Source organism: Macaca fascicularis, chromosome 5 (assembly GCF_037993035.2).
Source record: "Macaca fascicularis isolate 582-1 chromosome 5, T2T-MFA8v1.1".
NCBI lineage: Eukaryota > Metazoa > Chordata > Mammalia > Primates > Cercopithecidae > Macaca > Macaca fascicularis.
The window spans coordinates 4,902,091-4,929,579 of record NC_088379.1 but is presented as its reverse complement, the minus strand read 5'-3'; the positions used below and the strand labels follow the sequence as shown (position 1 = coordinate 4,929,579).

Sequence of the window (27,489 nt, the reverse complement as noted above, 5' to 3'; positions counted from 1 at the left end):
TCTGTGGCCAGGCCAACACCAAGGCTCGGGTCTGCAGGCTCCCAGCCCAGGGCTCGTCCCCCAGGGTCACATTGCCTTGAGCCAGAGTGGCCACGCTGGTCCAACAGGTGACCTCCTCTAGGCCTTCAGCATACAGCAGATGCCCAGTGAATATTTCTCAAATCTAATAGGAAACAGGAAATGCGCTGAGTGACCGCAGGGCACCGTCCAGTGGTTGGGGGGGTGGGGTGATGATGAATAACCCATGTCACGCCATCTTTCAGTTCCTGTGTCCAGGCAAACACCAGGGACTGCACTCAGCACCTCCACCCACGACCCAGGTCACGGAGCTGCAAATGGCAAAACTGCGACAGTTGGGCATTGGACCAAGACCTGCCCAGACCTCAAGCCAGCTCTTAACTCCCTCTCTGGGAGGAGCTGAGGGGCTGAGCTAGTCCCACCAGGGACCCCACTCTCTCCAGGCAGCTGCTGTGGTACATGTCCCTAGTGCAGGGATCTGGGGGGCTGGGGGACCTGCCAATAGGCCCCCAAGCACATACTGGCCACACCTCAGCTGCAACCCACTCCTGCCCAGGCCTTCGAAGATGGGGCCACAGCCTTGACCTGAAGATACCACACCAGCCTGGATGGGGAGTCTAGCTGCCGCCTGTGCATCTCCATCATATCCAAATGGCCACAGAGAGTTGAAGAGGTTCCCCCACTTTGTCCCCTCCTCCCATCCTCCATTTCCCAGGAGACACCCTCTGTCCTGGTCCGTGTGGGCTGCCAGAACAATACCAGATGGGGTGGCTTAAAAGACTGACACTTATCTCCCACAGTTCTGGAGCCTAAGAGTCTGATATCAGGGCACCAGCATGGTCAGTCCCTGGTGAGGGCTCCCTTACTGGTTTGCAGATGGCTGCCTTCTTACTGTGTCCTCATGAGGCAGAGAGAGCACTCTGGGCAGGAGTCCCATCATGAGGACCCCACCCTCACGACCTCATCTAAACCCCATCACCTCCCCAAGGCCCCTCTCTTCCAAATACCATCACCCTGGGGGTTTGGGCTTCAGAGTGTGAAGGCTGGGGGGACATGAACATTCACTTCTTAACACCATCCACTGTCAGACCCTCCATGGTACCTGCCACTTTAGTCCAGTTGTTCTTTTCCTCCTGCACAGCTGGGACCTGTCCTCTCTTCACCATTTACCGATAGGCAAAAAGAGGTTCCAAGCAGGAACACACCTCCCCAGGCCACTAGGACCCAGGCCTCTCTGACCCTGGCCCTTTCCACCATGCCCCACCACGTGGATGAGGGGATGGGAGAGGGAGAGAGGTGAGGGGCGAACCAGCCCTAGGGGTGGCAAATCCATCTGGGACCTGACCAGTGTGAGATGTCTTCCTGGAGGCCGTGCCTGCCTCCCCTGGCGTTCCCGCTCTGCAAGCCTCCTTCCCACCCGCTGCTGCGCTCCTGGTGTGGAGCAGTCCCCTGTTCGTGGTTAATGCCCTCAGAGCCCAGCACCGTGTCCCAGCACTGTGGGAGGACGACCTCTTTGCCTGGATCTGAACTCCTTAATCCTAATTGCGGTCCTCAGAGCATTCTTCCCCTGGCAGCTGGCATCCCTTACTTGGGGTCTCTAATCCCTGCCTGACCCTCCCCTGTGCAGGTATGGTGTGGGCACAACAGCACCAGCCCCCTCTCTAGCTGGTATGAGAGGCGTTGTCACCCTCAGGCTGCAGGCAAGGGAACCCTGGCTCAGAGACGCTCAGTAACCTAGCCAGATCACACAGCCCTCAACTGGCTGGGTGGGGCCTGGAGCCTGGGCCTCTGTGTCAGGGAGCTGGTTTTCTTCCTGTCTGCCCTCCCGTCTCCCCCTCAAATTCCTGAGCCTTCTCATGTTCTCCTGATCTGCTGATTCAAGGGAGGCTGGTGTGAGGGAAGCATTTCCGGCACATCTAATTAAAACTGGCCGTCGGGATGGTTGGCCTGGAGCCCAGGGAAAGCCAGGCTGGGCAGGGGAAACTGGCTGCAGTGGCTCTGTGGCATTCGCTAACCACCTGCACAACAGAAGCAGCCAGTCCCTGCCTTAAAGTGGGTCTCCTGGCGGCGTCACCCTTGTACCGACAGGATCCGGCTCACACACCAAAGCCTACAGGTCTACACATGGGCAGGCAGGGGTGTGCCAGCACCCGGTCACACAGCCCAACTGGGGTGACAAGGTCCCGGCTCCACCCGGACAGGCCAAGAGGAGGGGCAGGAGGTGGCGTGGGGTGGGAGCCCTGCCCGGGATCCTTGCTAACTTCTGGAGACACGGTTCCTTTGGGTTCAACGACAAAAATAACTTCGTTTTGATGACCTAAGGAATGCTACTCATGGTTAGAAACCTAAACAGTACATCAAAGTTGAAGGAAAATTTAAAATCCCCTGCTTCCCTTTTACTCTGAGACGGCCACTCTTAACAGCTGAGTGGCAGCTCTACCACATGTTTCTGTAGGCCACAAACAAAACCACACATTCTCGCACACCTGGGACATACGCTATGACATCGCATCCTAGAATAATTCATCTGTCTTCTCGTAAGGCAGCGCCTCGATGTGCTTTCAGAAACAATATTCTCGGCGCCTCCACAGAGCCTACCCAGCTCTGCAGACGTGCTCGGTGTACACATGTGAAAGCCATAACTTCATTGAGATATAACTCACACAGCAGTACAATGTGCCTGTTTGGAATGCACACTCAATGGCTTTTGGTATTTCACAGAGCTGTGTGCTGATCACCATAATCCATTTTAGAAAGTTTCCATCACCCCAAAAAGAAATGCTACATCCTTTACTGTCACTCCCACTCTCCCTCCGCAGCCCCTGGTAACCACCAGTCTGTCTCTGTGAATTTGCCTGCTCCGGGCATTTCATGTGAACGGAATCCCACACCGCGTGGTCCTTTGCGACTGACTTCTTTCACTTGGCGTCATGTTTTCGGGGAGAATCCGTGGTGTAGCAGGCATCAGTGCCTCGTTCCTTTTGATGGCTGAGAAATATTCGTTGTATGGACAGACACTGTGTGGCTCATCCATTAGTCAGTTGATGACCTTTGGGGCTGTCTACTTTCTGGTGATTATGAATAACGCTGCTATGAACATTCGAGTGTGAATATTCGTGTGGACATAGGTTTGCATGTCTTTTGGGTAGATACCCAGGAGTGGAGTTGCTGGGTCCTGTGGTCACTCTGTGTGCCACATTTCAAGGAACTGTCAGACTGTTTTCCACACCGGGTTCTGATTTCTACGCATCCCCACAGCCAGCTCTGGGTGTGCCTGCGATTGTGATCTAGCCATTCTAGTGGATCTGTAGTTGTGTCTCACTGGGATTCTGATGTGCCATTCCCTGCGGGCGAATGATGCTGGGTGTGGTTCATATACAGACTCTCCCTTTGGGAATCTTCTTTGTGAAAATGTCAATGCAGATGCTTTGCCCATTTTTTAACTTGGTTGTCTTGATAGGATTACGGGATGAGAGTTATTCGTATATTCAAGATACAAGTCCCATGTCAGCTTGCTAATTTGCAGAGATTTTCTTCTATTTTGTGAGTTGTGTTTTCACTTTCCTCACGATGTCTTTGGCATCATAAAGATTTTTTATGAAATCCAGTCATCTATGTCTTGTTATGATGGCTTGTGCTTTGGCGTCTTTTCTAAGAAACTGTCGCCTGACCCACTGTCATGAAGATGTGCTTCCGAGGGTTTTTCTAAGAGATTTACAGGTTTTTCTTGGTTTTACTATAATTTTACATGAATAATTTTACATAAATAGAATCGCATCTACCTGACTGCGAGTTTTAATTGTGGATACCCTTGCTTTGCATGTGCATCGTGATCTGCAGTGTTGATGGCCGCAGGTTTGCCTGGGGCCTCGGCACCGGGGCTGCGTCTGGGATGGTCGTGGTCAGCTCTGCCATCAGTGTGACGGTCCATCCAGCACAGTTGTCCACAGGTGGTGGAAGCACGGTGGGCCTGAGAAGCATCACAGACTCAGCTGAGCTGGAGAGGCCTGTCCAGCCTCTGCCATGGAAATTCCATTTGGGACACGGACATTGTCACCTGCTGTCCCCTCCGGGAATCCACGGCTCTCCTCAGAACACTCCAGCACCCTGGCCACGCCAGCTCGTCCTCCCGGGCAGGAGGGAGAACTCACACTCAGATGTGCATGGGCAGCCTTGGGGGACCTGCAGCTTGGTGCTTTTGGGAACACACCTGTGTGTCTCCTCTTTCGGTTCACAAAACCCTGGGAGGGAGGAGCCACACAGCCAACCCCCTTTTTCTGGGGGCCTCACGGGCAGGGAAGTGTCTCCTCCAGGCCCCACAGTGAGGTCAGGCAGAATCAGGGCTTGAAGCTTCATGGGTTGGACTCCAGGGCCACTGCCACTGCCCTAACCAGGGCTGCTCCTTTCAGTAACATTCCACAGAGTTTCAGAGTGTGAGACGCTGACAGGGGAGCTATGGACAAGAGTCCCAGTTCCCCTGCACAGGGCAGACCCCACAGGCCAGAAGGAGGGCACCAGGGAAGGAAGATTCTAGTCCGGCGGCTCAGAGATGAGGCCCTGCTGGGCACTAGGCCTCTTCCCACACAGAGTGGGGAATGTTTTAGGGGGAGGGGGGAGCTGCTGGAGGCCCTGGCACTGTGTCAGGCCCACCGAGGCCCCCGCCCCTGTGTATCCCCAGCTCTGCTTCCAGGGGTCCAGGCTCCTCCCCACTGTTCTCCCTCCCCTCCCTTCCCTCTCCCCTCATCTTACTCCCCCTGCCCCCCTTTTCTCCTCTCTCCCTAGCCTCCCACATTTTGCCATGACCTTCACCCTACAGGCCGCCTGGTCAACATGCAGGATTAGAGCTATTGGACTTGCTGGTCATTCGTATCTAAGGAGCCTGATGGGTCCTGTGTTTTTTATGTTAATATCAGGGGAGCTGCGGCATTCATGCTATTCCCCGAAGCAGGACACTGGGCCAACCAGTCCCTACTGTGGGGTGTCCTGTGCACCACGGGACACTCAGCGGTGGCCTGACCTCTTCCTGCCAGATGCCAGAGACACCCTCCTTAGCTGTGACCATCAAAAACGTCTCCAGATGGCCAGGCACGTGGCTCACACCTGTAATCCCAGCAATTTGGGAGGCTGAAATGGGAGAATTGCTTATACCCAGGAGTTCAAGATCCACCTGGGCAACAAAGTAAGACCTTGTCTCTACTAAAAAAATAAAATATTAGCCAGGCATGGTGGTGTGCACCTTAGTTCCAGCTACCTGGAAGGCTGAGATGTGAGGATCACCTGAGCCCAGGAGGTTGAGGCTGTAGTGAGCCATGTTCATGCCACTGCACTCCAGCCTGGATCACAGAGTGAGACCCTGTCTAAAACAAAAAAAAAGGCCTGCAGACATTGCCACGTGTCCCCCTGGGAGCACAGGAGCACAGCTGCCCATGGGTAAGAACCAGCAGCTTAAAGGAAAAAAGAAAAGGGAGGGAGGGAGGCCCAGATGCTGTCAGCGGGTGCTGGAGTCCAGACGCAGCTCCGATACCAGCACCGTGTGAGGTTGGACCAGACCCTTCTCGTCCCCAGCCTCAGCTGATTCACCTGTATAATGGGGGTCACCCTCCTCACCCCACAGTGCTGCCCCTAGAAAGTGTGCCCGAAGCCTGCACCCACTGGCGCCCGTGGCGCTGGCGCTCACAAGCTTCACGCAGGGCATAACTTGACTGGACCCGTCCATTCCCGCCAGACCCCTGAAGCTGATTCATACAAAAGCGCAGTTTGGGGCTTTACCTGTGTCTCCCCCTGGCACTCCCATGGAGCGTGGCTGCTTGTGAAGGGCCAGCGGGTCAGCGGCTCTCCCTCTGCGTGGCTGGGCCTGGCACCCATGGAGGCTCGGGCAGCAGTGGGCCGGGGAAGAGCCTCTGTGGCCCACAGGACTCCCACAGGGTCACGTGGCAGCTGCCATCCTCTGCCCAGGGAGGGGCAGAGCCAAGCCCTTCCCGGCACACTGAAATAGACTCCGGCCACACTGTACGCCAGACACACACCTGTCTCCCAGGCGTTCAGGAAAGGGGTTCTCAAAAGGCACTCGGGGTGGGGGAGGTGTGGTGGGGGTGGGGAGCGTCTGCTGACCCTTCCTCCATGTGTAGGGGCAGCATGAGTGAGCTCAAAATCCCCACAGCCCCATGTGCTGGGAGTCACAGCCTGCACCAGGGGTCCCTGAAATGCGGGCTTCAAACAACAGATACCGATTCTCTCGCCGTTGTGGGGGCCAGAAGTCTGGCGTGAAGGTGCCAGCAGGGCCCAGCTCTCCACAGGGGTGTAGGGAGGTTCAGGCTTCCTCTTCCCACTGCGGGTGGCTCCAGGCACCCCTTGGTGTTTGGCCGCAGGGCCCCCGTCTCTGCCCCCGCCGTCACGGGCCGTCTTCCCTGTGTGTCTCTTCGTGTCCTCTTTTGTCTCTTATGAGGACACCAGTCACTGCATTTAGGGTCCGCCCTCATCCACAATGACCTCATCTCCATCTTTACCGTAATTACATACGGAAACATCAAACAAGGTCACATTCTGAGCTTCCAGGTGGGTGTGACCACAAGAAGACGTGTCTCTATCTAGCGAATCAGAGTCCAGCACCCCGTCGTAGGATGCGTTGCACCTGCACACCCAGCACAGCTGCCTCCAGCTCGCACGGCCCCTGCATACCAAACATGGCCAGCACCATGCAGAACAGAGTTTAAGATTTTATTTAATTTTAATTCAACCAGGGAACCTGCTGGTTACCAGACGTGTTCCCAGGCTCTAAAACACGAATGCACTAAACCTTCAGTGACCTTGCACAGCTGGTCTCCTTGCCCTGGCTCTCTAAGGCAGGAAAGAGATGAAGTCATTGTCTAGCCCAAGGCCACTGCCATGGATTGAATGTGGTGTCCCCTCCTCCAGACTCACACGCTGATATCCTGAACCCCAGTGTGATGGGATTTGGAGGCGGGGCCTTGGGGAGGAATTAGGTCTTGCAGGTGGAGCCCTCATCATGGGATGAGTGCCCTTGTAAGGAGAGGCCAGAGGCTGCCTCGCTCTTCCTACCATACGAGGGTGCAAGGAGAAGGCGGCTGTCTGCAGCCCAGAAGTCGGGTCCAGAGCCCGACCATGCTGGCACCCTGATCTTGGACTTCTAGCCTCCAAAACGGAGAAAAACAAATGTCTATTGTTTAGAAGCCACCAGTCTATGGGGCTTTGTTGAGCTGCACCGAGACCACACATCCTACCTGGCTGCCCCCGGCTTTCCCCTGACTGGGCTGCCAGTGCCCCCACAGGCTGTGCCCATCCAGAGATCTGAGGCTGGGGGCAGAGGTCCTGGAGGACCACGCACGGTGGGTGTGTCTAGGCACTAGGGGCAGGAAATGTTTCCTTTTAACATTTCCCCGAGTTTTGACATTTACAATTTGACATCAGAGGAAACACTCTCAATGCCACCTTTAAGGGAAAAGGAATAAAAGGCAGAAATACGTATGCCCCCCTCCCTCTGTCACTCACTCAAATACCCTGCACAAGCGAATCAGAGGCCAGCACCCCGTCATAGGATGTGCGGCACCTGCACACCCAGCACATCTGCCTCCAGTTCGTGCAGCCCCTGCGCACCTAAAACATGGCCAGCACCATGCAAAACAGAGTTTTAGATTTTATTTGATTTTAATTAATTTTAAATAATCACATGTGGCCAGTAGCTACCATACTGGTTCATGCAATTAGACTAAGACACGCTGTAAGACAGATGTTTAAAGACGGTGTTTCTAAGATTCAGGGAGAAATCCGGGGCACAGAACTTGAAACCCTGACACCCCACCCCAAAGCCCACCACACTGTGCTGTCATCATGACTGTGTTCGCAAGCCAACTGTACGCACATATGAGTCTTCTGCAGACACGCCTTTCAGCAGCAGCCAGTGGGGCTGGGAGCAGAGACAGGTACGCTCCCTCTCTCTCTCTGTGGCTCTGGGGTCCTGGGAGGGCTGGCCTTGAGAAGTGTCAGGGCTAGAAGAGGCCATAGTGATCACCAGCCACCCATCTCCCCGCCATTGTACGGATGGGAGTGCAGGGGCAGCCTGGAGAGTCCTGTACCTAATCCTGAGAGGAGACCTCTTCCATGCTCAGAGACACCAAGAAGCCAACCGCACCAGCCCAGGACATGGGCCAGGGAGGCTGCTGGAGCCAGGCTTCCGCTAGTCAGCATGGCTGGTGCCCTGCAGGCTCCCAGCACTCAGCACTGCCTGGGGTTCCCACGGAGAAGGAGCCTCAGATCCCCCTCGCCTCCGGCCTGCTGTCCACCCCTAAGCATCGAGTTTACTCAAAGGCAGCCCCCAAGGGAGGCCCTGGTGGTATCAGGCTGGAAGGGGAACACTCGAGTCTCGAAGGAACTCAGCCAGCAGGTACTGATGGCTCAGAGGGCCAGGGATGGAGACGCAGGATGGCCAGGGTGGTGCTAGATGGCCGAGGCCCGGCCGCGTCTCTCACCAGTTTCGGGATGGCCCATAGTGGGAAACATCACGTTGCTTTGAGGCCATCATGTTAAGGGGATTTTCTGTAATGTTTGGGAGAGGGGCATGTGGAGAGGTCGGCCTTCTGAGTCCTGCCTGGGCCCTCAGGGTCCTCCTGGCTCAAGCCCAACAACTGCAGTGGCTATGGCAGGGAGAGCGGGCGCCGGCGCCGGGCACTGATCCGGGCCTTTCCACAGCTTTTTAGAGTATCAGGTTGTCTAAGCTTCCCTGAGACACTGTGATGCGGCGCCATGCTCGGCCCCACCTTACTGGAACTTGAAGGGAGGCAGCCTGGCCCGAGCCCAGGGTGTGCTAGACGGCACCAAGGGGGGCACAGGGTGACCTGACCTGGCCTGGAGGGAGCAGGGGGGCTTCCTGGAGGAGGGGGTGTCAGAGTCCAGCTGTGAGAGGGAGAAGGAATTAGCCAGGCTCAGGGAGGGGAGAGACAGTCTGGGCACAGGGCAGTGCAACAAGGACTGGAATACAAAATCCGTATCGCTGGGTTGATGTCAAGGCAGCCCCGAGGCCAAGTTCCCCAAAGGCTCTAGGGCAGGCTGTTCTTGCCTTGCCCGGCTCCTGGGGCGGCCTGTATTTCCTGACTGTGGACGGCAAGGTGGCCCCAAGGTTGAGCTCCCCCGAAGGCTCTAGGGGAGGCTGCGCTTACCTTGCCCTGCTCCTGGGGCTGCCTGCATTTCCTGGTGGCGGCAGCATCACTCCAGGCTCTGGCTCTGTGGTCACCCCACTCTGCCTCTCTCTTAGAATAACTGTGATGACACTCAGGGCCCACTCAGATCATCCGGGATCAGCTCCCCATCTCAGCATCCTGGTGTAATCCCATCTGCAACGACCCTTGTTCCAAATAAGGCAATATTCATAGGTCACAGGGATCAGGACCTGCTATGCTGGGGTGGGGCACAATTTCTCAGCTGACCACACGCAGCAGCAACTTATCTGATACTATATGTAAATAGCGAACAAAAAATTCACAGAAAGCACCTTTATTCCTTATGATGTGCTCTACTGCTTTCTACTCAACTCACCTTCTTATGTAACGCACACGGCTGCGACCCACTAAACTGATTTCCTGCCAGGGACTGGGTCGCCACCTGCAGTGCAGAAAATTCTATCCTAACCTCTGCAGCTGCATCCTGCCAGGGTGGGGACCAGGCGAGAACTACGATGACTTTAGTAAAAGAGGGGGATGAGCTGTTTATGCACACGGAGGGCAGGCGGGACTGACAAGGGCCTGGGAGGACCCCCGACCCCTCCCCAACTCTCTCACATGCTCTTAGCCACCTTCTGCTGGCCTCAGCACAGAAGTCTGCATCCCTGAGCAAAGCAGCCTGCACCCCCAGCGCAGCAGCCTGCACCCCCAGCGCAGCAGCCTGCATCCCCAAGCACAGTTGTGCTGGCCGAGCTCAGGCCTCCGGGTGCCTGAATGTCTCTCTGTGGAGGTGGGGTGTGCTAGCAGGATGGCTCAAGTGGCACAGGCAGGGCCTGGTTAGAAAGGAAACAGCGTGCATGGTCCCATGAGGCTGCAATCACCCGCCTGCTCACTCATGCTCACCCCCTCCCCAGCACACAACCCTTCACTCCCTGACAGCCCAGCGCTGCGGCTGCCACCCATCACGGGGGCATGGATGGGGTACAATGTACAATTACTCACATCTTCATTTCTGAACACTGCTTAAAAGCTGAGAAGTAATGAGATCAGACCCTGAAACAGGGTCAGGCAGGAGAGATTGTCACTGAGACTTAAAGCAAGGAAGACACCAGTGCTTTTTCAGGATTGTAAAACCTTAGGTTTAGAGGGATCTGAGACCATCCAGTCCCTGAAGAAGGATGTCCAGCCCTGGCGTCTCCTGAGCACTGGGCCCCCAGCCTCCCTCTGAGTGCTGGATGCCTCCATGGGGAAGCTTTGGGCACCTCACAGTCAGAAAACAGAATGCAGAAGGCCTGCTCACTGCCACCTCCCTCACCGCCACTCCCGCCCCCCAGCAATGCTGCACATCATGAAGCAAGGCCCTTACCCTGCTGTCTTCCCTCGGGTGACTCAGTCCTGGGCCTGCAACAGGCCTCAACGCTCCACAGCCCTGGGACCTGGGCCCAGCGACTGAACCTCTTAGAGCCTCAGTTTCCTCATCTGTAAATGGGGATACCATGGACTGGGTTGCAGGGAGACTAAATGAGATGATGCCTGTGAAAGTGCCTGGCCCCTACCCGGGCACGTGGCAGGCACTCGGTAATTGGCATCTTTGTTCCCCAGTTCCTGACTCGATGGGTGTCCTGTCGCTGCTGTGACACAGTGCCACAGACAGCGGCTTAACAACAGGCATTTACTCTCCCAGGTTCTGGAGACCAGAAGTCCCGGATCAGGGGTTGTGAGGACAATGCAGGCTCTGGGGCTCTGGGAAGAACCTTCCTGGCTTCTTCCTGCTTCTGCTGGTGGCCGGCAATCCTCACGAGCCTCAGCCTGCAGCCACATCCCTCCAATCTCTGCCTCCGACATCAGCTGGCCTCCTCCCCGCGTGAGTTCACATCACCTTCCCTCTTCTCCCTTCCCAAATCCAGCATGACCTCATCTGGACGAGTTCCATCCCACAGTGACCCTACCACCAAATAAGGTCACATGTGGAGGTGTCAGGGCTTAACTTAGTGGGAATGCAATTCAACCCATAGTGGCGGCTTTCCCCTTTTCATCAGGAGACCTACACCCCGGTGCCCCAGCACAACACGTCCCCATTAAGGGAGCTTTCTCCCCATCCCCTGTGGGGCATCTCTTCTCCTGCCCCCTCCTGCCTGTCGGTCCGTATCTCTCCTGGTAGAGATGGGAGGTCCTCATCCCACCCTCAAGGACCCTCCACTCCTTGCCAGGCTAGCCTCCCAGTCTCCAGCACACAGTGTCCTCTTTGGGGCACACCAGGCCTCCCAGGTTGAGAACAAACTCCTGGTTTCGGATCTGCACATCCCAGCCCAGCTGGAGCTCCTCCCCGGGTCCCACTCTCCTCCTCCTGGTTCCGGATCTGCAGACCCCAGCCTGGCTGGAGCTCCTCCCTGGGTCCCGCTCTCCTCGCCCCTCACCCCTCTGTGCTCTGCACACGTCCAGGCTGCTCAGCTCCACCTGGGCCCATGCCCCGGCCCTCCGACAGCATCTCTGCAGGACAATGAGCATTGCAAATGCCCCTCGAGACAGCGATTCCCAGAGCCCCCTGAGGTGTCAACAGGGAGCTGGTCACCATGGAAACAACCCAGGCAGTTGATGGCTGGGCTAGTTAGGCAGTGTCCCTGTCCACACCACAGTCCTGAGTGCCACTAACACCAGTGCATTTGTCCATGGGGGGAGCACCTGTCAGGTGCCAGAGCAAGGCACATGGGGACATGGGGGTCTCATCATGCATGAAGCTGGCAGGTTGGGGGCGGTGACAAACAGTGAACAGTGAGGTGAGTGCCCTCTGTGGCTGCTGCGACTGCCGTGGGCACTGGCGGGCCGAGGGCCTCGTGAGGACAGGACATCTGCGCCAAGCACTGAAGGACACAGCTGAAGAGGGGATGGAGGTGCAGAGGCTCCAAGACCAGGCGGAAACAAAGGCAAGCGGAGGATGTTGAGGGGCCATGAGGGAAGCCTTGAAGGCCCAGACTAAGCATGACAACTCCCTTCCCGAGGTCTCAGGCAGCCCCAGGGCAGGGTGAGCACGGAGCCGCAGGGAGAAAATCCACCAGGGAGGATCGGAGGGGATGGCGCTGCGTCTCCCTGTTGGGAGGTGCCACCCCTCCACCACACCCTGCCTTCTGTCCCCAAGGAGGCCCAGGCCGGAAACTGGGCCGCCTCCTGCTGCACCCCCTCTCCACACCCACAGGCCCTCCACATGCAGCTCGGCCCAGCCCCTGTCAGCAAGAAGAACACATGCTAAAACCAATAGCGATCCGTCTCCCTGCCTGTGAAACACAGACCACACGCCCAGTCAGCCTCCTGAATCAATAAAGACAAATAACCCCACAGAAAAATAAGCAAAGAAAGGGACAGGAAATTCATAGAGACACAAACGGCCCGGAAATGTATGAAAATGCTCTCGGGCTCTGCAGCACCAGGAAGACATGAAGCGCCCCCTTTTCCCATGGTCTGGCAAATATTTAAAAGACTGACAGTGTCCAGAGCTGGGCTTGGAGGGACCAGGGTTGAGGGACTTGTGCCTTTTTGGTACAGGTACAAATTGGGACAGCCATTGGAGAGGGTGGCTTGGCAGAAGGCATTTCCATCCAACAGTTCCTCTTCCATACCTTACATGTCTATTTGCATGTGGGTGCAAAGACATATGTGTGAGAATTTTCATCTCCACTAGGTGCACACAAGGTGTGCTAAAATCTGAAAGTACTTGGGAGCCAGTGGGCCCCGTGTGCCTCTGATGGGCACAGTGGCAAGGACCCAGCATCACTGAGGCAGGCCCTCGCCCAAAATGCTCAGCCAAACCCAGACATGAAGAAACAGACCAGTCCTAATGGTGGGACATGCCACAAGGCCACAGGTCTGGACTTTTGAAGTGTGTCCATGGCACAAAAGAAAGACAGAAAAGGAAAAAAGGTAGGGAGAACATTCCCGAATAAAGGCTACTAAGGACAATGACACATGATAGCCAACTGCAATGCATGATTCTGGGTCGGATCCTGGAGGAGAAAAGGTAAGCAAATACCTGCAACGGACACCTGGGGGTAACCGGGGCAGCCAGAAGGTGGACATTGCACAGGCTATGTTTTGCTAGCGATATGTGCTAACGTTTTGCTATATCTGGATGCCTGTGCTCCCCAAATTCATGTGTCGAAGTCCTCACCCCCAATATGAGGGTGTTAGGCGGTGAGGCCTTTGGAAGGTGATTAGTTCATGAGCGTGGAGGCTTCATGAATGGGATTAGTGCTCTTACAAAAGGGACCTCAGAGAGCTCCCTCGCCCCTTCAGTGTGTGAGGACACAGTGAGAAGACGTCATCAATAAACCAGGAAGCAGCCCTGCCCAGACACTGAATCTGCTGGTGCCTTCATCTGGGACCTCCAGCCTCCAGGACTGTGAGAAATCAATGCCTGCTGTGTATAAGCTGCCGGGCTGTGATGTCCTGTGAGAGTGGCCCCATGGATGAAGACAGACGCTCTCCAGGAGCACCGATGATGCGGGTTCCAAAGGACTTGGCACCCAGCCTGGAGGCCGGCATCATGGGCAAGGGGCCTCTCATGGCTGACGCGTTTCCTCATCAGCACATCAGGACAGTAAGAGCTCCCACTTCACAGCTGGTGAAGAACCAACGTGGTGAGGAATGAATAAAGCAGCTGGTGGAAAGTGCTGTGCATGGGGCCTGGCACCTGGTCCCTGCTCTGAGGTCACCTGCCACGGAGCTGCTGACAAGACCCTAGGCCGGGCGCGGTGGCTCAAGCCTGTAATCCCAGCACTTTGGGAGGCCGAGGCGGGCGGATCACGAGGTCAGGAGATCGAGACCATCCTGGCTAACACGGTGAAACCCCGTCTCTACTAAAAAAAATACAAAAAACTAGCCGGGCGAGGTGGTGGGCACCTGTAGTCCCAGCTACTCGGGAGGCTGAGGCAGGAGAATGGCGTGAACTCGGGAGGCGGAGCTTGCAGTGAGCCGAGATCCGGCCACTGCACTCCAGCCTGGGCGGCAGAGCGAGACTCCGTCTCAAAAAAAAAAAAAACCCCTTAAAAACACGAATGTGTATGTGCTCACGCACGTTCACAGCAGCAGAATCTCCACCAGTCAAGCGGTGGAGACGACCCTTGCATCCATAGACATGAACAGATGGGCAAAACGTGGTCTATACGGACGATGAAATATCACCCAGTCCTAAGAAGAAATGAAATCCCGACACAGGCTACAGCATGGACGGCTCTTGAGGACACCGTGCCCAGTCCCAGAAGGACAAATATCACAGGATGTCACTTAGATGCGGTCCCGAGAGTTGTCAACTTCATAGAGATGGAAAGTAGAAGGGTGGGTGCCAGGGTCCGGGGAGTGAGTGTTGAAGGGGACACGGCTTCCATTTGGGAAGATGAGAGTCCCGTGGATGGATGGCGTTGCTGGTTGCACAGCACTGTGTAGTGTATGGGCTTAGTGCCACAGAACGGCCCACTTAAGAATGGTCTAGATGGAAATTTAATGTATCCATAGTACCACCGTTTTTAAAAATGATGCCAATAGATGCTCTCTGTGCCCAGGGCAGCAAAAATCCAAACTAGACATGGGGGAAGGGCTCTGCCGTACCAGATGGGGGCCTCGCCTTCTGCACCCCACATGGCTGACTTTGTGGGTCAGTGGCCTGTTGCCCACCTGAGTCCCCAGGACCCACCAGACAACTCGTGGTCTGCAGGGCATCTGCCAACAGTGCCACTGTCTGAGTCATGCTGACGAGGCCAAGGGAAGCGGAGGAAGGAAGGCGCATGACATTTTCCCACTCAGTGTGGCTAAATGTACGTCTCACTGCCTAGTGCCACGTCCCACCACGTGGCCTCGGGTCCAGCTGCAACTCTCCAGAGCACACGGCGGGGCCTCCCCGCTTAGGCCTCAGGAAACCAAGGCCTTCACTCGCTGCTATGGTCTGAATGTTTGTGCCCCCCCGCCCCCAAATTTGTGTGATGAAATCCTAACTCGCAAGGCAATGTATTAGGAGCTGGGCCCTCAGGAGGTGATCAGGTCATGAGGGTAGAGCCCAAAGAGCTCCTTGTCGCCTTCCGTGGGAGGACACAGTGAGAAGGCCCCATCTATGAGGAGGTGGCCCCTAACAGAGCCCACTCTCCACGCCTCCATCTGGGACTTCCAGCCTCCACAAGTGTGAGAGTCCAACGTCTGTCTTCATAGGCCGCCCAGGCTGTGGTATTTGTCACGGCAGCTGGGCTGACTCATACACTGATGTGGGCACTGCTCAGACCCTTAGTCCCCAGCAGGTGCTGGGACCCCCCCCCTGCCTCAGGGGCTCACTGGCTCAGGGGATCCTGAGCCAGGCGAGACAGTCCCTGCTCTGGGAGTCCCTGGTCAAGGAAGGCAGACAGAAAGGTCATGAATCCCAGACAAGTGGACAAGCCCATGCCTCACAGGGACAAAGACAGTGGGGGCGGCTGAGGGCCTGGGGAGTGGCCACAGGCAGTGCGCCCCATGGGGCAGGCCTCGGGCAGGGGGCGTCCCACGAGGGGAAGAGCCTGTGCAAAGACACAGGGCTGGGGAAGGGCCTGGCATTCATGGGAGCACCTAAGAGCTCAGCCTGGCCGGGCACAGGGTGTGATGAGGAACTGATGGGAGGTGCAGTTGACGAGATGCAGCCACATCACAGTCCCTCAGCCAAGTTGTGGAGTTGCTCCCTGTGCACAGGTCTCACAGGCCAGCCTGACACAGTCCTGCCCTCAAGATGCCCCCACCAAGTGTCAAATGGTGCAGCCACTGTGGAAAAGTAGGGTGGGCCCTCCAAAACTTGAGAGAATGGCCATTTGATCCGGCAGTCCCACTTTCTGGGTATCTACCCCAAAGAACAGAAAGCAGCCTCCCTAGGAGATACCTGCACACCCATGTTCACAGCAGCCTTAGTCACATCAGTGAAGAGACAGAAGCTGCCCAGGTGTCCTTCGCAAATGAACTGATAAACAAAATGCGGCCCAGCCATTCAGTGGAACATTATTCAGCCTTAAAAAGGAGAGGAATTCTGACACGGGCTATGACATGGATGACACTTGAAGACATTACGCTGAGTGAGATCCCAATCACAGAGGGCAAATAGTGCAGGATTCCACTGATAGGAGGCCCCTAGAGTTGTTGAATCCACAGAGACAGAAGGAATGGGGGTTACAGGGGCTGGATGGGGGAGAATGGGGAATGAGTATTTAATGGGGACACAGCCTCAGTTTAGGGAGATGAAAAAGGTTCTATGGGTGGACAGTGATGATGGCTGCATCATCATTCAACCATGTGAATGGACTTAATGCCACTGAACGGTATACTTAAAAATGGTTAAAATGGTACATTTTAGGGTAAATGTATTTAACCACAATAAAATATAAAATTTAAAAATACAAAACAATCATATGGAACCAAAAAAGAGCTCATATAGCCAAGACAAATCTAAGCAAAAAGACCAAAGCTGGAGGCATCATGCTACCTGACTTTAAACTATACTACAAGGCTACAGTAACCAAAACAGCATGGTACTGGTACAAAAACAGACACACAGACCAATGGAACAGAACGGATATCTTAGAAATTAGACCACACATATACAACCATCTGATCTTCAACAAACTTGAGAAAACAAGCAATGGGGAAAGGATTCCCTATTTAATGAATAGTTTTGGGAAAACTGGCTAGCCATATGCAGAAAATTGAAACTGGACTCCTTCCTTATACCTTATACAAAAATTAACTCAGGATGGATTAAAGACTTAAACGTAAAACCCAAAACTATGAAAACTCTAGAAGAAAATCTAGGCAATACCATTCAGGACACAGGCATGGGCAAAGATTTCATGACAAAAACATCAAAAGCAATTGCAACAGAAGCAAACATCGACAAACGGGACCTAATTAAACTAAAGAGTTTCTGCACAGCAAAAGAAACTATCATCAGAGACTGGGTGCAGTGGCTCACGCCTGTAATCATAGCACTTTGGGAGGCTGAGGTAGGTGGATCACCTGAGGTCAGGAGTTCAAGACCAGCCTATCCAACATGGCGAAACCTCATCTCTAATAAAAATACAAAAATTAGCTGGACATGGTCATGGGCACTTGTAATCCCAGCTCCTCAGGAAGCTGAGCGCAGGAGAATTGCTTGAACCCAGGAGGCGGAGGTTGCAGTGAGCTGAGATCACACCATTGCACTCCAGCCTCAGCAACAAGAGCGAAACTCTGTCTTGAAAAGAAAAGAAAAGAAAAGAAAACTGTTATTAGAGTGAACAGACAACCTATGGAATGGGAAAAAATTTTTGCAATCTATCCTTCTGAGAAAGATCTAATATCCAGAATCTACAAGGAACTTAAACAAATTTACAAGAAAAAAACAACCCCATCAAAAAGTGGGCAAAAGACATGAACAGACACTTCACAAAAGAAGACATTTATGTGGCCAACAAACATGAAAAAACCTCAACATCAATCATCATTAGAGAAGTGCAAATCAAAACTACAATGAGATACCATCTCACACTAGTTAGAATGGCAATTATGAAAAAGTCAAGAAACAACAGATGCTTGTGAGGCTGTGGAGAAATAGGAATGCTTTTACACTGCTGGTGGGAATATAAATTAGTTCCACCATTGTGAAACACAGTGTGCTGATTCTTCAAAGATCCAGAACCAGAAATACCATTTGAACCAGCAATGCCATTACTGGGTATACACCCAAAGGAATATAAATCATTCTATTATAAAGATACATGTATGTATATGTTTGTCGCAGCACTATTCACAATAGCAAAGGCATGGAATCAACCCAAATGCCCATCAATGATAGACCGGATAAAGAAAATGCAGCACATATACACCATGGAATACTATGCAGCCATAAAAAGGAATGAGATCATGTCCTTTGCAAGGACATGGATAGAACTAGAAGCCATTATCCTTAGCAAACTAACACAGGAACAGAAAACCAAACACTGCATGTTCTCACTTATAAGTGGGAGCTGAACAATGAGAACACATGGAAACGGGGAGACGAACAACACACACTAGGGCCCATTGGAGGGGTGGGGGGAGGGAGAGCATCAGAATAAATAGCTAATGCATGCGGGGCTCAATACCTAGATGATGGGTTAATAGGTGCAGTAAATCACCATGGTACATGTTTACCTATGTAACAAACCTGCATGTCCTGCACGTGCATCCCAGAACTTAAAATAAAATGAAGAAAAACATACAAAACAAAAGCAATGCTCCCCATCTGGTGAAGGAAAGAGAGAATGTGGTCAAACACACCACAGGGAGCCATGCAGTGGGATCCCACACGGCTGGTAAGGCATCAGCCATGGCCGGGGATTTCATGCCAAGCAGGAACTTTGTGAAACAGTGCCAGAGGAGGACCGCGTCGTGCACCACCTGGAGGCTTGCATGGTGGGGAGCATGGGGGAAAGGTGGCAGTGGCACGGGGGCCTTGCCTGCATGTGGGAGCCACATGCAGCCTCTCTTTAACCAGCTGCCCCTTCAAAAACAAACACTCATTCTGTCCGTGACACCGTTACTCCCATGACTACTGCTACTGCTGTCCATGACACCGTTACTCCCATGACCGCTGCTACTGCTGTCCGTGACACCGTTACTCCCATGACCGCTGCTACTGCTGTCCGTGACACCGTTACTCCCATGACCGCTGCTACTGCTGTCCGTGACACCGTTACTCCCATGACCGCTGCTACTGCTGTCCGTGACACCGTTACTCCCATGACCGCTGCTACTGCTGTCCGTGACACCGTTACTCCCATGACCGCTGCTACTGCTGTCCGTGACACCGTTACTCCCATGACCGCTGCTACTGCTGTCCGTGACACCGTTACTCCCATGACCTCTGCTACTGATGATGGAAGCAATGACGATGAAATTGACCCCAGAGAATACACAAGAGGGCAGTGACCCAGGGGAGTGGGGCCTCCTGAAGGTCCCATGGATGCCAGCAGAGAGTGGCACCCAGACACATACAGAAGGAGGGAAGGGGCTGACAGTATTCAGAAAAGAGTGCATTTACCGCAGCTCCTGAGTCAGGGTGGGCTTCAGGGCAGGGAGGTGGCTGCCAAGAAGAGCTCTGAAGAATTAGGAGCTGGACCAATGCAGAGGAGGCCTGGGTGGTGTGAATGGTGTTTTTCTAGAACTCTTCCTCATTAAAATCTATGGTAAAGCCTGCAGCTGTGGGCTGGTCTCCAAGGCCACTGCACCTGACCTCAGGATCAGGTGGACGCTGCCCCTATCTCCAGCCCCCTGACCTGCCCTTGCCTTAGCCTCACCTGTCTAGATATTCTCGCCATCCTGCAAGTCATCTCCAGGTAGTGGGAAGGGCCCGGGACTGGGAATAGAGAGCCCTGAGCTCACATCATAGCCTTGTCTCTTCCCGGTCATGTGACCTTGGCCACCCCCTCTCCCCAACCCCCGGAGCCCTAAGTATTTCTAAGAATTCTGGAATCACTCTAAAGAGATCACAAACATCGAAGTGCCTGGCCCTGAGCAAACAAAAGCTATAATCTTATGGATTATAAGACTCACAAGTCCAAGCCCCAGACATGACCTGCAGTTAATTACCAGCCCCTCTTCCTCCTTGGCAAACCGCAGCCACACACGCCTCCTTCATGACTTTCCCCGCCGTTAGCTTCCGCTGGCCTGAAGCTCACAGGCACCCAGGGAATAACCTTTGCCAATCACATTCACCAACATTTGAATAATTTAACTTCCATAAAAGGGGAAGGGAGGCTATGCTTAATATTAAGCATAGATTATGCTTTTTTATTTTTTATTTTGTAGAGATGGAGTATGGCTATGTTGCCTAGGCTAGTCTCAAATTCCTGGCCTCAAATGATCCTCTGGCTTTGGTCTCCCAAAGTGCTGGGATTACAGGAGTGAGCACATAGATCTGCTTCTAATGTCAGCCAGTTATGCTTGATGTTAGGAGCAGATTGATGTGCAGATCTGTCCACAGGAGACCTATTTGGGAGGGCGATTGTGAGTTCTAAGTAAAAGGAGAATTTGCAACCAGCGCTACTTGCCACACTGTAGCTAGGGTCCCTCTTAAAATTTCATATGTCCACCTGTGTGGGGCCAAACGGTCCACCTGTACTTCAAGTAGAGAGAGAATACATGCACCCTGGGACTGAGAAGAGGGGGAGGGGCCCTCCAGCTCCCTGCCGGAGCCCACCAGAAAACCTAACCATGAGTGCAGAGGGGAACAAGCCGCTTGGCCATGCCATCCTGGGGCCAGCGGGGTGCTGTGACCAGCCCACCTCCCTCCAACTGCAAGCCCAGCCTCTAGTGGCGCAGCTGTTTGAGTTACCCTGAGTCAGGTGGTACCATGGGAAATAGAGGGTTCTATTCCTGGCATAACTAACCCTCTTTCCTGGATCTGGGACAGCAAGGGCTGGGACACTGCCCGGGTCTCCACACCAGCTCGAGCCCCTCCCAGAGTGTCCGGGTCTCGCAGTCTCTGTGGCACCGACCCCCACTGCTGTGACTGCCTGCTCCCAGCTGGTCTCTCCTGCTGCCCGCACTGCCCGAGGGCATGGACTCTGCCTCACCTCACTGCCCCAATATCACCCCTGGGGCCAGCACTGAGGGTCCCAGTGCCCAGGGGGTGCACTGGCAGAGTCCATTATGATGACTGTCCACCTTCAGGCACAGAGGGCACATGTCCTGGTCACCTGGCTTCCCTATTGTCCTCCCTGGCCCAGGACCTAAAGAGCCACTAGCTTGAACAAGATGCTGCTAAGCCTCAAAACAGGTGCCCACCCCAGCCCTTCACTGCTCTTGAGTGAAATTATGACAAGGGCTGTGGGTGGGCCGCACGGGCTCGCTGGGCCAGCTGCTGAATGGTGCATCGGGGCGCTGGCATCCCTGATGTGTGCTTGTAACCACAGGGTGGGCACAGAGGGGGACCAGGGCTCCCAAATCGGCGGCTTTGCCCTTGACGGCTCTCACTCTTCCCCTGCACGGTTGGACAAAGCTGCCACTTCCTGCAATTGTGCAGCACCAATTGTCCCCTCTCTGGACCCTGCCCTCCCCGAGGACACCATCCCTTTCTGGTCAACGAGCCCTCAGTGAGGACGCCAGCCTGGCCCAGCCCTCGAGGAACCTCAGGTCTGGGGAAGGTGGGAGGGCGAGGAAGATAGCTCAGTGAACGAGAGGGGAGGCACAGGGATGCGGCCTTGGCATCTGTTCCCTGAACACTCTCAGCCAGCCTCCCTCCCCTCTGCAGGCCCCCCGCTTCCCATCTGCAAAGGCCCAATCCTCCCTTGATCCTGGCAATACCGGCTCTTGTCCTTCTTGTCCCCTTTCTTCATGGCTATATGTCTTGAAAGGGGTGTCAATGTCAACAGTGTCCAAACTGCGGGCGGGGGGCGGGAGTGGGGGACGTCTGCAAATGCATCTCCTAGGGCCTGCCCAGCTCTACCACAGCATCCCAGGCTGAGGCCCAGGCGTCTGCGTGTTGTACTGTCAGGGGTCTCCACTCCTCTAAGGAAAGAGCTTCCCCTAGACACGACTCCCAGGGCCCCCAGGCTGGGTTCCCTGCACTGTCACTGAGCACGCACTACCAGCCAGTTGCTATGGGAGGTACCGGAGGACCACGGTGCACAAAAGGCAGACAGCACCGTAGAGCCCTGCACCCTGCACCCTACCCAGGGCCTAAGGTCAGGGCATGGATGAAGTTCCTCAAACACACCCCCTCCCTCCCATCTCGGGGGCTCTGCACCAGCTGTCCCTGCTGTCAGGTGCCCTTCTCCCACTGCTTTGTTTGGCTAAGTCCTACTTGGTTGGATGTCACCTCCTTCAGGAAGCCTGCCAGGATTTCTCTCTCAGGCCAGGTTCACTTTCTCTCTGGCCCCACAGCCTCCCTCCCTGAGAAGTGCTTTCACAGAGTGTCATCACTTACTGCATGCCTTCTTCGTTGGCTGGGTGCTCCTGGAGGGAAGAACTGCCTCCAGTGCCCGGCCAGAGGATCAACGTGCTCCAGGGAACACACCACCTCTAGCCTCCCCGCCAAGCCTGTGGACGCTGCCTGGCTGCGTGTTAGAGGACATGGCTGCCCGTGAGACCTGGGGTGGGGCCAGGCCTTTGCAGCAGGCTGGGGGGTCTTCTGTGAGGGGTATCCTTCCTGGTATCTGTCTCCTCAGGGAGCGGCAAGTCCTCACTGAGGAAACAGGTGCTTGGAGGGGAGGACTTAGGTCCCAGGAGAAACCACCAGCCCCCACCCTGAAAGCTGCCCCTTGGGGGCTTCCCAGGTCAATACCACGGAGGGGCCAGCTGTAGCCTGATGGCCCCTTCCCTCCCAAGTCCAGAGCAAAGTCCTGCTGGGATCTCCTGCTAGGCCACAGGGGTGCCTGGCAGAGCTGGGGGAAGGGAAGGGATCAAAGTTGCGAGCAGAGCCTCAGGGGGGAAGCAGCCCTTGGGGCTGGGGCAGAAATTCCTGGTAAAATCCCAATTTCCAGCAAAATCCTCCTTCTAAGTTGTCAACTTCCTAGGAAGCTGTGGGTCACATTTTAAGGAAGAAGAGAGAGAGAGTTTCTAAGTCCCTTCCAGAATCCGCATCCACCCCCTACGGCTCCCCGGTGAGGTGATGGCACTGTCCCTCGTGCCCAGGGCCGCCGCTGGGGGACCTGTTCTATTTGAAAGGCAAGGTGTGGAGGAGAATCACAAATACGCAGACAGCACGTAAAACGACTCCCGCACTCCCGCGCTGAGCTGAGAGAAGGCTTGTGAAAGCCTGGCAGGAAGCTGACCCACATTTAATGCAGATTATGGAGGGAGGGAGGGTGCCATTCAGCTGAGCACAGGGTCTGGAAGGACACAGCCTGAGCTCCAGTGCCAGCCCGACGGCTGCACTGGGGCAGGCTTCTCCGTGTCACTTTGCCTCTACGTCCCCACCTGTAAAATGGGGAGTCACAGCTCCCCACCCCGCCACCCGGTGTGAAGAGGACTCACGGAGGTGACGCAGCCCGCGCTCAGCCCATGTTATGACCCCGCTATGCTGCTGTCTATACCAGCCGCCGGGCACCCTTTTATCAAGAAGCGTGAGCTCTTTGGAAAGCATAAAAATGCACCATCCGCAAAAGGGATTTTTTTTTTTTTTTTTATCAGGCACATAACTCTTTGTTCCCTGTTGGCCTTAGAATTTGAAAGAACCCGTGGGGAGACACGCTGTGGCGAGGCGGCGGCACTGGGTGGGTGTTCTGAGAGGCAGGCATGCCCATGGGAAGCCCACCTCCCATCTTTACCAGCCGTGGGACCTGGGGCAGGTCGTGCCTCCCGTCTTATCCAAGCGCCCTCATCTGCAAATTGGGAGCAGTAACATCACCCCACAGGGCTTTGTGGTGTCAGAGATCCACCTGTGCAGCCTTGCTCCCATGCCCAGTGTCGCTAGGTGCTCTGTAAATGGCAGGCATTGATTTTTTTTTTTTTTTCTGAGACAGAGTCTCGCTCTGTCGCCCAGGCTAGAGTGCAGTGGCATGATTTCAGCTCACTGCAACCTCCGCCTCCCAGATTCAAGTGATTCTCCTGCCTCAGCCTCCCGAGTAGCTGGGATTACAGGCACACACCACCATACCCAGCTAATTTTTGCATTTTTAGTAGAGGCAGGGCTTCTCCATGTTGACCAGGCTGATCTTGAACTCCTGACCTCAGGTAATCTACCCACCTCAGCTTCCCAAAGTGCTGGGATCATAGGCGTGAGCCACTGCACCTGGCCTTTTTTTTTTGACATAGAGTCTCACTCTGTTACCCAGGCTGGAGTGCAGTGGCGTGATCTCAGCTCACTGCAACCTCCGCCTCCTGGGTTCAAGCCTCCACAGGAGACCTATCTGGGAGGGCGATTGTGAGGGACGGCCTCAGCCTCCTGAGTAGCTGGGATTATAGGCACACACCACCACGCCCAGCTAATTTTTGTGTTTTTAGTAGAGGCGGGGTTTCGCCATGTTGGCCAGGCTGATCTTGAACTCCTGACCTCAGGTGATCTGCCCACCTCGGCCTCCCAAAGTGCTGGGACTACAGGCGTGAGCCACGGCACCTGGCCAGGTATTGATTTTCATTAGACAAATCAATCACTCCCTTTGGGTCCCGCTCCGCTCAGCGCCGAGGGTTCCTGAGGTTGCCGGCGCACCCGGGATATATTTAGCTCTCTGCCGGAGCCCTGCTGGGTGCTAGCATTCCAGCTGAGGACATGAAATCTCAGACCAGCTCCTCATTTCTCATTGGCAACCACGGATTTCGCTCCAGAGCAGAACTCCCTCTCTTTTATAACCGAAGGCTAAATTATCCCCCGAGGACACACTCGTGTATACACACACACATACACACACACACTTGAGATCCCTGTGCTTGTAACATGTCAATACCACTCACAGCCCTAGCTCCACAGTGAAAGTCCACCTCCCAAAATAGAGAATCTCAGAGCAAGAGGACCTGGCCAGCTGCCGGGGAGGCTGACAGCTGCTTCCTAATGGAGTGTCCTTGAGAGCTAGTATTGAGCAAACCCGCCACTGGCATGTCCTTAAAATGAATAAGCAGTGAAAACACAGAATAGCAAAGCATTAGGAACAAAGGAAAATTGCCCATGTTCCTAGCACATTTTTTTTTTCTGAGATGTTTTTCTGCATATTTTGCAGACTATAAAAAATGATGTGTCCTGTATTCATCTACTACCAGCCTTCACACATAGTTTATTCATGCTTCATAATATTTTTAATGCACAACATTCCATCTTTTATCAGCAGCTCTCAAAGTGTGGTCTAGGGAGGTCCTCAGGACCCCATACAGGGTTTGGTGGTCAAAATCCTTTCAATAACAACACTAAGATATGGTTTCCCTTTTCACTGTCACTCTCTCCTGAGTGTGCAATGGAGTTTTGCAGAGGCCGCATGACACGTGACATCACAACTGATTTAACTCAGGGCAGACATCAGAATCCAGCCGTCACCTACAAAGCCAGATATTAATGAGATTTGCAAAGCTGTAAAGCAGTACCTCGGCTCACTAAAAATGCTCTTATGTTAACATGCAAAGCAGTCATTGTCCTTTTGCAGTTTAACACATTTTTTATTTTTCAATTCTTATTTATATATATTTTTTGAGACAGGGTCTCACCCTGTCACCCAGGCTGGAGTGCAGTGGCGCAATCATGGCTCACTGCAGCCTAAACCTCCCAGCCTCAAGCGGTCCTCCTGCCTCAGCCCCCAGAGTAGCTGGGACTAGGCACATGCCCAGCTAATTTTTTTATTTTTTGTAGAGGCAAGGTCTCACTATGTTGCCCAGGCTGGTCTTGAACTCCTGAACTGAAGTGGTCTGTCCACTTCGGCCTCCCAAAGCACTGGGATTACAGGTGTGAGCCACCATGCTGAGTCAACAAATTTTTTTAAAATTCTGTTTTAATTTCGAATACAATAAATACCAAGAAATACAATGCACATAAGCAAAAGCTCCCTGGGGTCCTTGATAATTGAGCCCTGAGGCCCTAGAAGTTTGAGAAGTGCTGCCATGGATGGACAGGAATTTCAATAGCCAGCGTTCTGCGGTTGGACATTTACGTTGCAGAGTATGTAACCCCTGCAATTAATGGCTTTTTATTTCTGAATTCATGTCTGTGTTTCAGAACCTTTCTTCTGAAGAGATTCCCAGAAGTCGCATTATTCCATCAAAAGGCATGAATGTATTTAAGACTCCACACGTTTCACCTAACTGTTTCCCAAAAGACTGGACCAATTGATATTCCTGTCCACAGTCTGTGACAGGATCCAGCTCCCGGGATGTTTAAATTTAGCGAGTAACATTTTTTTTTTTTTTTTTTTTTTTTGAGACGGAGTCTAGCTCTGTCGCCCAGGCTGGAGTGCAGTGGCCGGATCTCAGCTCACTGCAAGCTCCGCCTCCCAGGTTTACGCCATTCTCCTTCCTCAGCCTCCCGAGTAGCTGGGACTACAGGCGCCCGCCACCTCGCCCGGCTAGTTTTTTTTTTTTTTTTTTTTTTTGTATTTTTAGTAGAGACGGGGTTTCACCGTGTTCGCCAGGATGGTCTCGATCTCCTGACCTCGTGATCCGCCCGTCTCGGCCTCCCAAAGTGCTGGGATTACAGGCTTGAGCCACCGCGCCCGGCCCATTTTTTTTTTTTTTTTTTTATCCTATGAGAAGTCATTCTCACTTTCTCATCCATTCTAGAGACCCCACAGGGAGAAGAAAAGGTATCAACCCCATAAACAGGATGTACCAAGAGACTACCTGTGCCAGGCTGAGTAATGCCTCCCCCAGAAGATACCCACATCTAATCGCTAGAACCTGCGACATAGATAGTTAAACGGGGAGGGGTCTTTGCAGATGTGATTACATAAAGGGTCTAGAGACTGGGAGATGATTCTGGATTCTATGGGTGGGCCGCGAGTACAATCTCAGGAGTCCTCATGGGGAGGAGGGAGCGGAGACGACATACACAGGGGAGAAGTCACGTGAAGATGGAGCCAAGGGAGGTTTGAAGATACTGCCTTGAAGATTGGAGCAATGTGGCCACAAACCTCAGAATCTGGCAGCCACCAAAACTGGAGGGGCGAGGACTGAGCCTCCCCTGAGCCCTGGTGGGAGCTGCTGGCGCCAGGTTTAGCCTCCGACACTGACATTGAATTGCTGGCCTCCAGAGTTGGGAGGAAACGCCTTCTCTTGCTTTAAGCCCCTGGGCTTGTGGTCACTGGTGACGGCAGCCCCTAGACACTCACAGGTGGCCTTTGCCCGGCACTCCAGTTGTGCCACCTTCCCTGAGCGAGGCACGGACCTGCACAAAATCCTTTCTTTAATGTGTGAATCACCCTTTAACTATGAAGTCAGCCCTAGGCCCAATATCCCAGCATAGGGGGCACGAGTCAGGACCCAGCTGGAGACCAACCCCAAACTCTGGTGTGGTTCCCTGAGGCCTGGGTGGGCGGGCACCAAGGGACAGTGGCCCGACCTTGCTAGGGGAGAAACCCTCACCAAAGCCCATGATGCACACCTTCCTCGGCAGAGAAGGGGCTTGGGGTTGCAGGAGGCCGGGGAGAGGGAGAAGAGGAGGAGGCAGCAGCGGTGCAGCAGCAGCTCTCCTGCGGCGGCCCTGGGCAGGCAGGTTCTGAAGGGCCCAGAATGTCTGGAGGGGACAGAATGAGCTGGTGGATGAGACGGCTGCAGCTGCAGGTGACCTAAGGAGCACCAAGGTCCTGGGGAGGCCTCCCCACTGGATTCCAGAAGGGGCTCTGGGCCTACAGTGAAGCAGGGCCCACAG

The 27,489-nt window shown here is 54.2% G+C and overlaps 1 protein-coding gene across 50 annotated transcripts in view; it reads right to left on the bottom strand.

The window, feature by feature from the left end:
- ABLIM2 (actin binding LIM protein family member 2) overlaps nt 1–27,489 on the bottom strand; it is a 218,272-nt gene that overhangs the window by 180,066 nt on the left and 10,717 nt on the right. For 28 of the 50 annotated variants that reach the window (XR_010586722.2, XR_012434604.1, XR_010586723.2 and 25 more), the window contains exon 1: nt 5,788–5,901. The exons of the other annotated variants lie outside the window; for them this stretch is intronic. Coding sequence is in view for 11 of the 28 variants with exons in the window: in XM_065544736.1 (XP_065400808.1) it covers nt 5,788–5,812 (25 nt within the window). In the remaining 17 variants the exon portion in view is untranslated. Of the gene's footprint in view, nt 1–5,787; nt 5,902–27,489 lie in introns of those variants that run through there. 50 annotated transcript variants of the gene reach the window in all.